General features: G+C 64.3%; 4 protein-coding genes across 5 annotated transcripts; 1 reads left to right on the plus strand and 3 right to left on the minus strand.

The window, feature by feature from the left end:
- Window positions 1-105: 105 nt before the first annotated feature.
- Window positions 106-4,391, minus strand: CHLRE_13g582850v5 (uncharacterized protein). The gene is made up of 4 exons (XM_043069604.1): window positions 4,184-4,391; window positions 3,983-4,047; window positions 3,737-3,771; window positions 106-3,635 (listed from the first exon to the last, which is right to left on the minus strand). Exons 1-4 carry the CDS (start codon window positions 4,244-4,246, stop codon window positions 1,180-1,182), a joined length of 2,619 nt encoding a protein of 872 aa, XP_042917579.1. The 5' UTR covers window positions 4,247-4,391; the 3' UTR covers window positions 106-1,179.
- An 88-nt stretch (window positions 4,392-4,479) lies between these two features.
- Window positions 4,480-7,741, minus strand: CHLRE_13g582900v5 (uncharacterized protein). The gene is made up of 5 exons (XM_043069605.1): window positions 7,649-7,741; window positions 7,465-7,520; window positions 6,832-7,344; window positions 6,017-6,165; window positions 4,480-5,904 (listed from the first exon to the last, which is right to left on the minus strand). The coding sequence occupies exons 1-5, from the start codon at window positions 7,694-7,696 to the stop codon at window positions 5,432-5,434; spliced, it is 1,239 nt and encodes a 412-aa protein (XP_042917580.1). The 5' UTR covers window positions 7,697-7,741; the 3' UTR covers window positions 4,480-5,431.
- Window positions 7,742-7,841: 100 nt separating this feature from the next.
- On the plus strand, window positions 7,842-9,289 carry CHLRE_13g582950v5 (uncharacterized protein). The gene is made up of 2 exons (XM_001693538.2): window positions 7,842-8,395; window positions 8,624-9,289. The coding sequence occupies exon 2, from the start codon at window positions 8,628-8,630 to the stop codon at window positions 9,213-9,215; it is 588 nt and encodes a 195-aa protein (XP_001693590.1). The 5' UTR covers window positions 7,842-8,395; window positions 8,624-8,627; the 3' UTR covers window positions 9,216-9,289.
- A 6-nt stretch (window positions 9,290-9,295) lies between these two features.
- Window positions 9,296-14,051, minus strand: CHLRE_13g583000v5 (uncharacterized protein). Of its 2 annotated transcripts, none has more exons than XM_043069607.1 (8): window positions 13,384-14,051; window positions 13,066-13,312; window positions 12,872-12,970; window positions 12,395-12,721; window positions 10,195-12,294; window positions 10,059-10,133; window positions 9,890-9,982; window positions 9,296-9,761 (listed from the first exon to the last, which is right to left on the minus strand). In XM_043069607.1, exons 1-8 carry the CDS (start codon window positions 13,821-13,823, stop codon window positions 9,570-9,572), a joined length of 3,573 nt encoding a protein of 1,190 aa, XP_042917582.1. In that variant the 5' UTR covers window positions 13,824-14,051; the 3' UTR covers window positions 9,296-9,569. The 2 variants fall into 2 exon arrangements, with proteins under 2 accessions (XP_042917582.1, XP_042917581.1); XM_043069606.1 differs by having other exon boundaries at window positions 13,384-13,900.
- Between the last annotated feature and the right edge of the window lie 37 nt (window positions 14,052-14,088).

Here is a 14,088-nt window from a genome sequence, read left to right on the forward strand (position 1 = left end):
GCACCACATCGGTGTGCATGGGAGCACGGCTCATGGATCTCCCTACTGCGCCAGGCCCGCCACTGGCGGCAGACGTACGGTAGCTGGCCGTGCCATGTGTTGCGCCTAGAAGCATGGACATGACCTTGCGGATGGCATTGCACGTGCACAGCTGCATTCGTGCGGTTCATGCCGTACAGTCCAGGTGCAGTTCATCGCAAGACCAGCGGCTTCCGTAAATGCTTATGGGATGTCACGACATGCCACGACCCGATCGTGCACACACGCATACCATGTACCTAATGGCTACCATGGCATGATATGCCTGTATGCTGGCAACATGCCTCCGCGCCACCCACCCACGGGCACACGGCCGGTTCCTAGGCCAGGTTGACTCCTGTGGCGTCCAGCCGCTTCTCTCCACGATGTCCACACCCTGTGATGGCGCATTGCAGCAGAGCGCCTGCTTGCTCGCCATCAGGCCGCCCATGGCAGGCTACCGCCGTACCGGCATGTCATGTCCATACACACAAGGTACTGCAGATGCACATCCTACAACAGCTAGCCAAGTGCGCCTTAAATGCGGTTTCACAACCGTCCGGCATTTGCATTTAGTTTACCGGGCTAAGCAATAGCCCACACATGCCTTTGGATACGCCGCCGGCACAGGCAACCAACTTGGCTAGTTCGAGTCTCAAAATTGGGGAACGATTGCAGGGACCACCCGAATGTAGAAACGACCATCACGCATGCATCTGCAGCATATCTACCGTATCTTCGTCCAAATACTCAGGTAAGTGTCCACGTCATGTAGCAGCCCTTGCTCTAAGAGCTAGCTGGAGTATTAGCCCGCGTCTCTAGCCAATGCACCCCGAACCTACTCTGCAGGCACTATTGCCCCTAAGCACAGGGTTCTAGCTATGAATGCAACAGTCCAAGAAGGGACTATCCGATGAGAAACCTTATTCGGCCCAAAAATGCCTTGATGACCGTAAGCATATGCTGGCTACAAGTCTGGTTCAAATTGCAATCAGTACGTAACCTACGCGCGTGCTACTAGCCGCTGCTATCGCCAGCCCAACGCCCCTCATGGCAGTCACTGCACAACCACTGACACTGCACACACGCACATGCATGCACCCAGTAATGACCAACGCTGACTTGACTGCGCTCCAGATGTTGCACCGGACGCTGCACTCGTCACTGCATTGCACACTGCGAGCTCCAGCCCTGCTCCAGCTCCCGGAGCACGTCCAGGTCGTATTGCAGCGCAGTGCTGTCGCCCGCGAGCGCGGCGAACCGCTGAGGCGCCCGGAACGACCAGCCCCGCCACGACCGCTGCGGCTGCGCCGGCTGCTGCGCCCGCTCCAGCAGTGGGTGCTGCGGCGTCGGGCTGCCTGAGAGGCCTGCGCCAAGCCTCCGCTTGGCCGCAGCCGATTGCAGCTGGCGGTGCACGGCCATAGTATCTGGGCCAGAAGGTGCGGCGCTGTGTGCGCTGCTCATGGAAGCTGCACGCCCCAACACGTGCGTGGTGCCCTGGCCATCACCTCCATGGTTGGCATTGCTGGGCTGCATCCCAGCGCTTCCTCCCCGCGGCTTCATTACGAACCGGGCCTCGGAACCGAAGCGGGGCAGCAAGTCCTCAGTCGGGTCGCCACGGCCTGATGGCTGCGCTGCCGCCGCGCTGCCTGCGTCCAGGCGCTCAGCCCCTGCCGTAGCCTCAGCTGCACCGGCACCTGCCGCGTCCTTGCTGTCTGCTGCACCCCACAGGTTGCGCCGGCGCCCCAGACCTGCCAGGGTGCGGCCCCAGGTCCACAGGGAGGATCCGCCAGTGCCGCGGGACGCGAGCGCCGGGGGTGCCGGTGACTGCGGCGAGGCTAGCAGCTGTGCAAGGAAGAGGTCGTGCGGCTCAAGCACCGGCACGGCCTCCGCGCGCCGCCGACGGCCAACCGAGGGCTGGCGTGCGGGCGTAGCCGCCCCGGCCCCGGCTGTCCCGCCGGCCACATCCGCGGCCCCTCGCTGAGGGGCTGCCGAATTCAAGGCCGCTGCGCTGCTGCTGCCGTCCTCGACATCGCTACCTGACGTGCTGCTGCGCTTCAGCCCCTGCGGGGGCGCTGTTGGCATGGGTGCGGCAGGCGCGGCCTTCGGCCCCAAAGCCTGAAAGATGGGTTCCAACAACGCAGGCGGCGTGGAATGCGTTGGCGATGACGCACTCAGCGGTGAGCCCTGCCCGCCTGCTCCATGCCTGCTTGGCACGCCGAAGGCGCTGGGTGTGTGGCGAGTTGGGGTGCAGCACCCCAGGTTGCCCGGAAACGTAATTGGGGCTGTGCTCAAGCAAAGTGCTTTCGGCCTGTGAGGTGCAGCCGCAAGAGAACCTGCGGCGGCTCGCGCAGTCTCCTCGTCCAATGTGGACGCCCGTTGCGCCTCCCAGCCAGCGCCGTCGCCATACCACGTGCCCTCCGTTGTGCTGCACATGTGCTGCCGCGCTAAAGTGTCCGGGCTAGCGCTGGCCTCCAGAATTGAAACGGAGGCGGCGGTGGCTGGAAAAGCGGCCGTGCTCGGGGCCCTGCCGCAGGCGGGAACAGCTGTAACAGGCTTCGCTTCCTGGCCTGAAACCACCGGGCAGCCGTCGCCGTCCTGGGCAGTACATGCCCAACCTGAGCCCCGGCATCCGGCAGACGAGGGCCCCACGCTTTGGCTGTGTGGCGCACAGGGCACCTCACAATCGGCCGCGGCTACACGGCTGTCCCCGCCATCCCTTGTGCGCGCTGGCAAGGGCTGTCGCAGGCAGGTGCTGCGCCAGCTGTGGCAGGAAGGCAAGCGTGCGGCGGGCGGGCTGCTTGCACTGCTACTGCAGCCACCACCAATACTCGTGTCGCCGACATCGCAGGAAGTGGTGCACAGCTTGCTGAGCTGTTGACTGGATGAACCGCGCCAGCCCGAGCTGGTGGCCACTCCCCAGCGGCTTTCAATGTCTAAGCCACCAATACTATTCGACGCCGAAGTGCTACCGCTACCGCACCCACTGCCACAGTCGTCCGAGCGCTCTGACCCGGCACTGGCGCTGCTGCTGCGCTCGGTCATGCTCGCAGCACTGCAATCGATGCTGAGGCGACACGACAGGTCTGAGAGTTCTGGCCGCCCGGCTGCCGGCAGCCAGCAGCGCCCCTGCAACGAGGCATAGCTCGCCAGCGCCGGCTGTTTGGCAGCGCCCTCCTCGCCGTGCGCTCCCCGGGCCGGCGCCGAGGCCTGCGGGCGCAGCCGCCGCCGCACCTCCTCCAGGCGCTCTTCGTTGCACGACAGCCGCAGCTGCCCTGCAGCTGCCTCCAGCTTCTGCAGCAGGCTTCGCACGCGCGAGCCCGAGGGCGGCAGCTCCGCATGCGAACTGGGTCGGGCCGCAGACAGCTCCTCAAGCGCGCGGGGGGGCAGCAGGCGGCCTCTGGGCCTTGCCTCAGCCTCCCGACGCTGGGGCGAGGTCGGGGCAGAGGGTGCCGCGGAGGTGGGCGCTGAGGCGGGCGGCGTGAAGGCCAGGCAGCGGGCCGCAACTACCCGCCCGCGCCGTGAGCTGATACCGTGCAGGCCTGTGAAGCTGTGCTTAGAAAGCTCCGGGGCTGCTGCGCCTTCCTCGCCCTCGCGCAGCGCAAGCCAGTTTGCCGCTGCAGTCGCCAACAGCAAAAGCGGAGGATGGGACAGTCGTGTGAGGGCATGTCCGCGTTTCGGACTGTGTTATTAAGGAACCGCATGCGAGCGGGCGCACCTGCGTAGTGGTAGTTCTGTCCAGCTGCATACCACCTGTAGAGGGGGCGCGGGCGATGCACGGGGAGCGAGTGAGGTGACGCAGTGCGATAGTCTAGGGGCTTAAGGCGCATCCATAAGCCCTGCCACCAAGCCTGCATTTAGCAGGCCCCGCGCCACGCCTGAGATGTGTCTGGTACCGGCCCACTCCAGCCACTCCCCGTACGTCGGCAGTTCCCCCCTCACCGCCCAGCGCTATCGCACCCACCGCTTGAACTCATTTTGTGCGCTGCGCGTGACACCCAGAGGTCCCCGCGAGGGGCGGCGACTAGCCTGCGACACCGACGGGTGTGGAATTCATGCGCTTTCGTCGACCGCTAGCCGGCAAACACGTTCGAGGTGCCTATCATGCGACCAAACCCAAGAAGCGAGCCCTTTCGCCGGCGCCGATGCCAATAAGCCCGCGTACCGAGACCGGAGGCGCTACTCGGACCTCCGTCTCCTGTGGCTCTTCCGCAGCTACCCCGCTCATTCGAGCTACTCAAAGTATTAAGCTAGAGCCATAGGTCAGCAGCTACGCCAATTGAGTTTGGACAAATGGAGGGGCGAACCTTTGACTGAACTTTTGAGTCATCGCTCAGTTTACGCTGGCGGGCGCTGGTCCCAAACTTGTTCATACCAATAAAGCGAATCTCCACTGCAAACTGTGATAGTGCTGGCGCGGTGAAGTGGTGCTGGCGCAGTTTTGGTTTGTCAACGATGCGTCGTCGCGGCGGATTACAACCTCGGTTATCCACGCCCTTGTAAGAGCCAGGCCTATCCATACACTGAAGCGGTAGCGGCTAGTTCTAGCCATGTCCCGAGCCATGTTCTAGTTCACCCGGCCCCCACGCCCAGCCCGCTTCACCCCTGCAGGGCCCCTGGTTCGCATCGTTCCCACCGAACGCCACATCTACCCCGTACCCACGTCCATGCTGGGCAGGCACAGGTGCATGATCATACTTGGTGCCTAATGTGGGCTCATGACGGCAGCACGCACCTGGTGGGCACCTGACAGGACCTGACTGACCTGAGGCAACAGTCGAATGCGTGCGCACCCGTGCACCGCGCCCAGGGACGCAGCCCTGTCTTGAAGGACTGGCACATTCGAGAGGGGTGCAGCACACCGGAGTCAGGGAGTCAGGGAGTCCACACCAGTTCCGGGCTGAGCAAAACTGAACTCATCCGGGATTGAACCGGAGACCTTCAGAGTGTAAATCTGACGTGATAACCGCTACACCATGAGTTCTACGGACCTCAAGATTCACACGAAAGCGATTGGCACATAACGGAATCGGTAAAGTATAAGTACCGGTTCAGTATAGCACCGGTCCAGTATAGCATCGATCCAGTGCGGATCGCGGTGACCTGTAAGCACGTCGAATCCAACCCAAGTTGCGAGCTGCTTGGCCACATGTCATCGTCGCGTCGTACGTTCTGCGCATCCCAACGCATTGCTCCCCCAGCAGCGATCATACTCCCGCCACCCCGCACGTGCACGGCAGACATGCACGTCTGCCGTTAGATTGTACCCAAGAAGGCCCAAGCACAGCGTATGCATGCGCATGCGTATTCGGTACTCGTGCAGCTGCACGCACCGTCACAATGTAAACCTTCCTACACGCACAGCTGTGCTATCACATCAAATCAACCTGCACGGCTGTGATGTGCCAATGCCTCAGCGCTTGAACAGCACGCCAATAAGTATCTGCAACGCGACGAACCGCCGCAGCCAGCGCCAGTAGAAACCAGGGGGCAGTCGTCCCCGCCTCCGCTCCTGCGGCAGCTGTGCTGCCTGCGTGGGTGGCGTGCCGCTGCCCGCCCGCGCTTCCGCAGCCATTGCTGCGTCCCCTCCACACCTGCCCTTGACCTCTGCATGACCACCTCTGCCACCGCGTGCAACCTCACGCAATGAGGCCTCGGTCGCTTCACCACCACTGCCCCCGGCCTCGCCAATGCCGCCCTCATCTCTGTGCTCCTCGTCACAATCGATGTCGCTCCCCGGCGCTTCCGCCCCCACCACATCCGCCATGAACTCAAACAAGAGCGACCACTTCGAGCCAGCCGCCAAAGCAACCGTGGAGCAGGCCCCGCCAGGCGGCCCCGCTGGACCGAAGCAGTCGCTCGCAGCTTTCCCGCTGCCGTTGAGCCCTGTGGTAGGGAGGGCAAGCCATTCGCGAAAGCTGACAGTGCGCGTGGGCGCCTGTGCATACCGGTCGGGTGGCCTTCATTTGGACTTCCCTGCTCCAGGCATATCGCCCACCTGCTTGTGCGCAAGCCGCCTGCTGCTGCCGGCGCTGTCGCCGCCGCTCCAGGCGCCTCCGTATCCGCCGCCACAGGTCGTCGACGTCCCGGACCGCGTCCGACCACTCTGGAGCTAGCCCCGCAGAGCCCACGCTAGCGCGCTGGTGCCTGTGTGTTAAAAGCCAGGCAGGGGACAACGCAGGCACAAGTCCACGTGCTAAAGAGCAGAAGTTGAACAAAGCGCAAAAGACAGTGGATGCGATGCAGCAACGCGACGGCATACGGATGCTTTCTGAAGTGACCTCCTCCTGCCGAGCAGCCACCACGTCCTATGTGTGTGTATAAATTTGCGGCGATGGTTATGGGCTATTGAACGACCGTGCAGCCGACATTGTTTGGTATCCCCCTGCCCCGCCTCGGGGACCAGACCCTGTACACCGCTGCACCCCGGGCCGGGCGCCTGGACAGCTGTCGGACTCCCGGCGCCTTTGGCGTGTCAAGGGGCCATGCCAGGCCGCCCACGCAGACCGCCTGACTGACCTACAACGCCGCGCCCCTTGTCCGCTACCCTGCACGGTCGCCCCCCGCTGGTGCCCCCGAGCCAATCACCGCGCCCCGCCGCTCGCCCTCCACGCCCCCACCTCCCACCTCCCCCTCCCCCATGCCCCGCCACCGCCACCGCCACCCCACCGCCACCGGCGCCGCCATCGCCACCTGTTCGTCTCCTGTACGTACACCCCTGCCCCCCGTGCGCGCCTGCCGCCACGACCCTGCCCACTCATACACCCCCTACCTGCCGCTACAACCCTGCCCGCCCCCAGCGCCGCCACTCACAGGAACACCATGTCGAAGTCGCTCAGTCGCAGCCGCCGCGCCTCCAGCAGCAGGTCCGCCGACAGCGCGTCAGCCAGCGCCTCATCGTCAAGGTCCACATCCAGGCCACATCCGCCAGGACCAAATCCGTCGTGACCAAAGCTAGGGACCTGGTCTCCGTAGCCGCCGTCACGGCTGGCGGCGGCGCCGCCGCCATCACCTGTGGTGCCCACGCCCACGCCGTCGTGGCCCGGCGCCAGCAGCAGCGCCGCCGCGCCGTCCGCGGCCCGCAGCAGCAGGTGGTAGGCTGCGGCCAGGCGCTTGAAGCGCTCCTCCGCCGCCTCGCGCGACATGAGTCGCGGAGCCGTGGCGAGCTGTGGTGATGTGGGTTGGGAGGAGGTCTCCGGCGGCGCAGACGCAGATGATGCTGCACCGCCGGTGGTGGCGGTGGCGGTAGCAGGGTTGGAGTCCAGGCTGGTGGTGCTCCCATCACTGGGCTGGCTGCTAGCTGCCGCTACCGCCTTGTCCGGATGCCTGTGTGGAGTGACGCGTCAAGTGAGCACTCAATGCTGCGCATTGGTCTAGCGTGAGGGAAAGGCTCGCTGCTCGTGGCGCGACAATAGATCCCCTCGACACTGCCCTCGGCACCCTTACCACTTGAGAGCTTCCCTGCGGAAGGCCCGGCGAACCACATCCGCCGAAGGCAGCCCCTGTGCACAGTAACAGCGTCATAAGCACAACCAGAGCTTCTGCCACCGCCGACGCCATGACGACGCGCGGACCGCCCACACGGGGTCGGCCGCTGGCAGAGAGGCCGTGCCCGGCGGCGTCGGCTCACCTCTAGATCCAGCAGGGCAAGGGCCTCCCTGTAAGTTACTTTCGTCATCTTGGAGGAGTTGCTAATTATGTTTTGTTCCAAGGGCGAAGTCGCGGCTGTTCCGGCCGCAAATGAATTGCAGGATGCAAGCTTGCGAAGGACCGCTACATTTGTCCTATTGGGCAAAACGGAACCTTTTCAAAGTTAGGCAGCGAAACGTCAGACAATATCCAGCTTATGCGGTGTCCGGCGATTGGGGACGGCCAGCCGGGGCCAGGGAGGACGGGCCAGGGACAGTCGCAGGGACTACTAAATTAGCACGGCCTGGGGCCTGGCTTTATTATGGAAATGAACTACTCATACGACATGCACTTATTGGAGCTGCTGTGGACGTCGCCGGGGGCTGGAACAGGGACTGGAGTTGACATCGAGGTTGACTGGGCCAAGTTTAGCGATTTCAGGGCCGGGGTTGAGCTGATTTGGTCTACATCGACCGAATGGTAGTCATTTTGGGCTCGCGGGCGCGACCAGCTGCGCTCGGGAGTGGGCGAGGGCTCGGAATGAATCCCCGAACGTCATGAGGGAGACGTAACGAGGCAGCTCCTTTCAATTCAGACATACAACACAGTTTGCATAACACACGAACCCTAGTGTTAGGGCCTCGCGCCCCACAACCTGTTTCAGTGCCTCCACCGTGGTAACGCGCACCGCACAAACGCGAGGCCATCAAGACCAGCTTAGTGGCACCCTGTAACCTGCAAGGAAACGGTAGGGGTATCGCTGGAGCAAGACGGGCCCTGTGTTGTTGGGGATGCCATTTTCGCAATCCATTCACTCTGCCGGGCGAAGGGGTGCCAGAACCGGCTTGCATGATGCCTCGGCAGCATTTAGCGAAAGGGAGCCGTTACATGTGCCGGAGAAGTCCTGCCCTCCTCTGCCCCCACGCTCTGCCCCCACGCTCTGCCCCCACGCTCTGCACCCCACCTTCGACTCCAGGTTCATGCAAGACCCCCCACCGCCGCCGGATGCGGTCGGCACATACAACTACACTCAATATCCAGTCATCCCGCTTTCTGGCGGTTCATTCGCAGCTGGGTTCGGCCTGTACCATGACCTGGGCACGAAGCTGCCTCTGCCGAAAGGCATGCAGGAGCGCGGCACCATTCGCCCAACGTACTACGTATCAGAGCGGCTAGAGTATACAGTTCGCTCGGACTGGGCCAACAAATTCGGTGACCACGCGCGGCAGTACTGGTACTTTGAAATAGAAGAGTGGGGAATTGGCCGTGGCGAGAGTGTCATCACGTACGCGACTGGGCTGTACAAGGAGGTAGTGCGGCGGCGGGTCACGGTGCGGTATCGCCTGTGCGGTGGTGGGATGTGCTGGTCGCCCAGTGCCGGTTGCTGGGTCAGTCCGGAGGAGTGGGGCGACAGCGGGCCTGGCAACCCTCTACTGCGGCTAGCTCGCTACCTGCCGGCTGCACATGACGAGGCTGCACGGGAGCTGTGCTCCAGCGCCCCCCCGGACTGCCGGCGCAAGAAGCAGGAGGAGCCTGAGGAGCCTCTTGCTTGGCAGCTGCCGCGGTAGTTAGCAGTGGGCAGGTTCGCAGGGCCGAGGTGCTGGCTGTGTCGCTAGTTGGTGCATTGTAAGCCGAAGTTAAGCTCAGGCCATCAATCGCACGACAATCGTTGCAGGCAAGGCAGCAAACCAAGCTCGGACACCCGCGTTATCCAGCTCCTTCGACTGCACACCAGCCCTCTGCTTCTTCGTTTCGTATGCAAGCAAATTCGCCAGCCGCATCATTGCCCTATCACTTGCTCCCACATCCTAGTCCCACTGCAGTAATCACCTCTCTGACAGCAGTAGAGCTCAGTACCCTTGCTACAAACACAGCGCTACCTATTCGTGCCAAGCCTATCACGCCACACCATCCCTGCAAGGCTACTGCTGCTTACCGGCCGTGGCCTTCTTATATGCGGCCTTCTCTTCTGTGCAACGCTTGGACCACATGAGCTTCTCCTCTCCCGGCAGGCTGTCCCACAGCCCCCTTAATACCGTCAACGACTGACCCGGAATCTTGCCCTCCCGCTTGCGCAGCCACAGGTGGAACGCGGTAATAGCGGGCCTCTCCATCTGCGCGGAAGAAAGGAAGGTAGCGAGCAAAGAACGTCAGTAGCAGCTTCACTGTCAGGGAAGGCAGGTGGTCGCAACTCAGTAGCAGCTTCACCTTCAGGTAAGGCAGGTGGTCGCAACCTACATACCTCGTGTGACGACTTGGCGCAGGTGGGCTCACCGCCGCCGCTGCCGCCACCGCCACCATCACCATCACCACCGCCCGCCGCCGCCAGTGCCGCCTGGAGCCAATGCACGAGCACGCAGTGAGACCTGTCCAGGACTAGGTCACTGACATCCACCACGAGTGCCGCTCACCTCGCCAGCACTGCTGCCTGCCTCGCCCGTGTTGCCGCCACTGCTGGCGCCTTGGGTTTGCGGGCCCGCCGCCTCCTGCAAAAAGGTATTTGTAAGAATGCAATCACTGTTCCCGCTGCACGGCCTGTCAACCCACCAGCGCACGCTGCCGCGCCGCTGCCGCCATCACTTTGGTGGGCGACATGTAGTCCTGCGGCTTCGCGTCCGACACGTAGGCAGCGAAAGCCACCAAGTCCTTTCGCAGCGGATTGACGACGGCCTCCCAGTACGGTTTCAGGGCCGGCACGCGCTTGGAGGTTGTGGACTGCCCGTACTGCTCCTGCTTGGCAGTCCAGAACTCTGCAGCCTGCTTGGGCGTGCACCGGCGCCGCGTGGCCGTCTGAACGATGCACCACTCGTACAGGTGCTTCAGCTCGCCAATCCGCTTGCTGACTGTGCCGCTGGGGTACCACTTGTCACCGTGCTCAGCGAACAGCTTGGCGTAAGGCGGCACAACGCTGGGCCAGCCCTCGTGCCACAGCTTGAACACGTCGCTCAACGTGGCGGGTACCGCTGCCCAGGGCCACGCACCATCCGAAACGCAGAGGCCGGCAATGTCCTTGCGCCACACCCAGGTATTGCTGCCCGAGGCCGCGTCCATGGCCCCGCTTGCCACTGCCGGTGTTGCCACCGCCGCTGCTCCCACCGTGCCCTTTTTCTTTTTACCAATCGCCGTCACTGCAGCAGCACGCTTTGATACTACTGCCCCCCCTGCAGCTGACACACCGGGCGCCTCCTGGAACCGGTGCTGCAGCGGTGCACCGCCAGGCTGACAAGCTGCCGCCATAGCTGCAGTGGCAGTCTGGACTGCCGCGCGGTGCTGGCTCAAGGGTGATAGCAGCACGGTAGGTTGCACGTCCGGCGGCCGCACTGGATGCGGCAGCACTGCAGCCGCCATGGCTGCCGGCTGCAGGAGCTGCGGAGGCGGCAGCAGCACCGAAGCCGCCTGCTGCTGCGCCTGTCCTGGCAGCTGCGCCGGCAGCGGCATCGGCGGAGGCACTGGCAGCGGTGCACCACCATTCCGAGCCCCAAACGCGCTCCCATGGAGCGCAGAGCTCTGGCTACCACCGATGCCATTTGCGGTGGCTGTGCTCGGCACTGGCTGGTCTCGGAAAGTAGCCGTGGACCGGTGGAGGTGCGCCAAGGACGAAGGGCTCTGCATCCTCGGCGGTGTTGTTGCGATGGATGGCGACAGCGCCTGGGCGCCTAGGGCTGTACTGGCAACAGCACTGCGGTCAAAGCCAAACAGCAACCGTAACGCTGCACCTGATACGCCCGGCAGCCGCACGCCGGCTGTGCTGCTGCCGCCGCCGCCGCCACCGCCGCCGAGCTGCTGCATGTGCTGGAGCGGCTGCTGCTCTTGCTGCGCGGAAGGCGAGCCCGCCGCGCCCGTCAGCCACAAGCCGCCGGCTGTGCCGCCGCCGCCGCCGCTGCCAAGCTGCTGCATGTGCTGGTGCAGCTGCTCTTGCTGCGCGTAAGGCGGGCCCACCGCGCCCGTCAGCCCCAAGCCGCCGGCTGTGCTGCTGCCGCCGCCGCCGCCGCCGCCACCGCCGCCGAGCTGCTGCATGTGCTGGTGCAGCTGCTGCTGCTGCGCGTAAGGCGGGCCCACCGCGCCCGTCAGCCACAAGCCGCCGGCTGTGCTGCTGCCGCCGCCGCTGCCACCGCCGCCGAGCTGCTGCATGTGCTGGTGCAGCTGCTGCTGCTGCGCGTAAGGCGGGCCCACCGCGCCCGTCAGCCCCAAGCCGCCGGCTGTGCCGCCGCCACCGCCGCCGCCGCCACCGCCGCCGAGCTGCTGCATGTGCTGGTGCAGCTGCTGCTGCTGCTGCAGCTGCTGCTGCTGCGCGTAAGGCGGGCCCACCGCGCCCGTCAGCCCCAAGCCGCCGGCTGTGCTGCTGCCGCTGCCGCCGCCGCCGCCACCGCCGCCGAGCTGCTGCATGTGCTGGTGCAGCTGCTGCTGCTGCGCGTAAGGCGGGCCCACCGCGCCCGTCAGCCCCAAGCCGCCGGCTGTGCTGCTGCCGCTGCCGCCGCCGCTGCCACCGCCGCCGAGCTGCTGCATGTGCTGGTGCAGCAGCTGATGCTGCGCGTAAGGCGGGCCCACCGCGCCCGTCAGCCCCAAGCCGCCGGCTGTGCTGCTGCCGCTGCCGCCGCCGCTGCCACCGCCGCCGAGCTGCTGCATGTGCTGGTGCAGCAGCTGATGCTGCGCGTAAGGCGGGCCCACCGCGCCCGTCAGCCCCAAGCCGCCGGCTGTGCCGCCGCCACCGCCGCCGCCGCCACCGCCGCCGAGCTGCTGCATGTGCTGGTGCAGCTGCTGCTGCTGCTGCTCTTGCTGCGCGGAAGGCGGGCCCGCTGCGCCCGTCAGCCCCATGCCGCCGGCTGTGCTGCTGCCGCCGCCGCTCCGCTGCTGCAGGTGCGCGTAGGCCCCGGGCGCGACGCCCTGTGGCGCCATGAAGCTGCCTGAGCCGCGCACCCTTCGCGGTCTTCTTGGCCGACTTGACCGCAGTCCGGAACGCCGGGTAGTCACCGGCATTGTCCCCAGCCTTTTCGACGATGTTTGCCCGAGTAGCATTGGTGGTTGACAGCTCACGGATCATGCTGCTTGCATTACCGATGGTCGTCTTCCCGTACTGCGAGGGAGGGGCAAGGAGGCGGTCCGACACACCTTCAGCAAATTACCACGACCACAGACACGCCCTTCACTGCTAACTAACCAAGCAAAAATGCATTGTGGCCCATAAACCTCTGCCCACGACCTCTGCCCTATGTGCGGCGCTCACCCCTAGCCTCCCCATGGCCTGCACCAGCTTGATGCCCAGCTTCGCCAGCTCCACGCCGTACAGCTGGTCCAGGTCCAGGCCATACAGCCTCGCGAAGAGCTGCAGGCCACCAATTCGCATAGAGAAGTGAAGAGCGTGTGATGTGATGGCCGATACATGCAGCCCCTTGCAAGGCCCCGCAAGCCCAAGCGTACCACGAGGTCATTCTCCCGTGTCTTGTAGCGCTTCCTGGTGTTCGGCCGCTGCTTGGCCTTGGCCTCGTCGAACACCTCCTGGAGGTCCCCATGCTTCCAATTGAGGGTCGGCTTGGCCTTGGCGCCGGCCGTGGCCTTGGCGCCGGCCGTGGCCTTCCCGCCGGGTGCGGCCTTAGCGCCGGCAGCGGCCTTAGCGCCAGGCTGCTGCTGCGCGGGCTCGTCCTCGTCCTCAGAGTCAGACTCAGACCTGCAGCCAGTGTGTGTAAGGGCGTTACACAGTCCCCGGGGAGACCTGCACCAGACCTGCGTAACACCTACTCAGAGGATTCGCCGTCGTCCGCTTCCTCCTCCTCCACTATGCCCGCAGCCCGCTTGGCGAGCTTCTCCTGTTCAACCTCCTCCGCCGCCTCTGCTAGCAACACGATGGACGGAAGGGGTGGCAGGTCCCGCACGAGGGCAGCTGGCGCCGGAGCTTGCGCATGCTGTTCCTCGCCAGCGAGCGGCTCCGCAACCACATGTGGGGGCGCTGCTTCTAGTAGTTGGGCTTGGGCATTTTGCTCCTCGCCGCTGTCATCGAGCGTTGCTTCTCGTAGTTGGGCTTGCGCATTCTGCTCTTGGTCGCTGGCGAGCTGCACAACTTGGGGCGCTGCTTCTAGAAGTAGTGCTAGGGATGCGTCACTCTGTATACGTGTTCGTTTACCGGCTGGTTGCCGCTTTGCAGCTGGCTGCTTCGCAGGGCGCTTAACCCGGGGGGGCATTTTGAATCACATGTCGCCCCTCTGTTCAGTATTCAGCTCGGTGCAATGCCTATACAGTATATATGAGGTGTGTATATACAGACAATTGCCAAGCGCGCGTTAAAAGCCAGGCTATGTTACAGTCGCGCGAGGGAGAATCGCGACTTGACCAGGGCCGGAGCCGCAACCCCGTCAGAATTCCATCCTGACCCACGCACTAGGCGCTACTAAGAACACTTTATTGGTAAAAGCAAATCTTGCAACGGGAGCGACGGGAAGCAGTGAG

The sequence above is a fragment of the Chlamydomonas reinhardtii genome, chromosome 13, assembly GCF_000002595.2.
Source record: "Chlamydomonas reinhardtii strain CC-503 cw92 mt+ chromosome 13, whole genome shotgun sequence".
NCBI lineage: Eukaryota > Viridiplantae > Chlorophyta > Chlorophyceae > Chlamydomonadales > Chlamydomonadaceae > Chlamydomonas > Chlamydomonas reinhardtii.

What these genes read in the sequence shown, in the direction of transcription:
- CHLRE_13g582900v5 (XM_043069605.1), bottom strand. Translation starts at nt 7,696, where the DNA reads ATGACGAAAGTAACTTACAGGGAGGCCCTTGCCCTGCTGGATCTAGAG. An exon ending in CGCAGGGAAGCTCTCAAGTG is followed by an intron (nt 7,345 to 7,464) that starts GTAAGGGTGCCG and finishes CACTCCACACAG; the next exon opens with GCATCCGGACAAGGCGGTAG. An exon ending in GACTTCGACATGGTGTTCCT is followed by an intron (nt 6,166 to 6,831) that starts GTGAGTGGCGGC and finishes TTTAACACACAG; the next exon opens with GCACCAGCGCGCTAGCGTGG.
- CHLRE_13g583000v5 (XM_043069607.1), bottom strand. Translation starts at nt 13,823, where the DNA reads ATGCCCCCCCGGGTTAAGCGCCCTGCGAAGCAGCCAGCTGCAAAGCGG. An exon ending in CGGCGCGGCAGCGTGCGCTG is followed by an intron (nt 10,134 to 10,194) that starts GTGGGTTGACAG and finishes ACCTTTTTGCAG; the next exon opens with GAGGCGGCGGGCCCGCAAAC. An exon ending in CAGGCAGCAGTGCTGGCGAG is followed by an intron (nt 9,983 to 10,058) that starts GTGAGCGGCACT and finishes CATTGGCTCCAG; the next exon opens with GCGGCACTGGCGGCGGCGGG.
- CHLRE_13g582850v5 (XM_043069604.1), bottom strand. Translation starts at nt 4,246, where the DNA reads ATGAGCGGGGTAGCTGCGGAAGAGCCACAGGAGACGGAGGTCCGAGTA. An exon ending in GAGTAGCGCCTCCGGTCTCG is followed by an intron (nt 4,048 to 4,183) that starts GTACGCGGGCTT and finishes TCGGTGTCGCAG; the next exon opens with GCTAGTCGCCGCCCCTCGCG. An exon ending in ACAGAACTACCACTACGCAG is followed by an intron (nt 3,636 to 3,736) that starts GTGCGCCCGCTC and finishes TGGCGACTGCAG; the next exon opens with CGGCAAACTGGCTTGCGCTG.
- CHLRE_13g582950v5 (XM_001693538.2), top strand. Translation starts at nt 8,628, where the DNA reads ATGCAAGACCCCCCACCGCCGCCGGATGCGGTCGGCACATACAACTAC.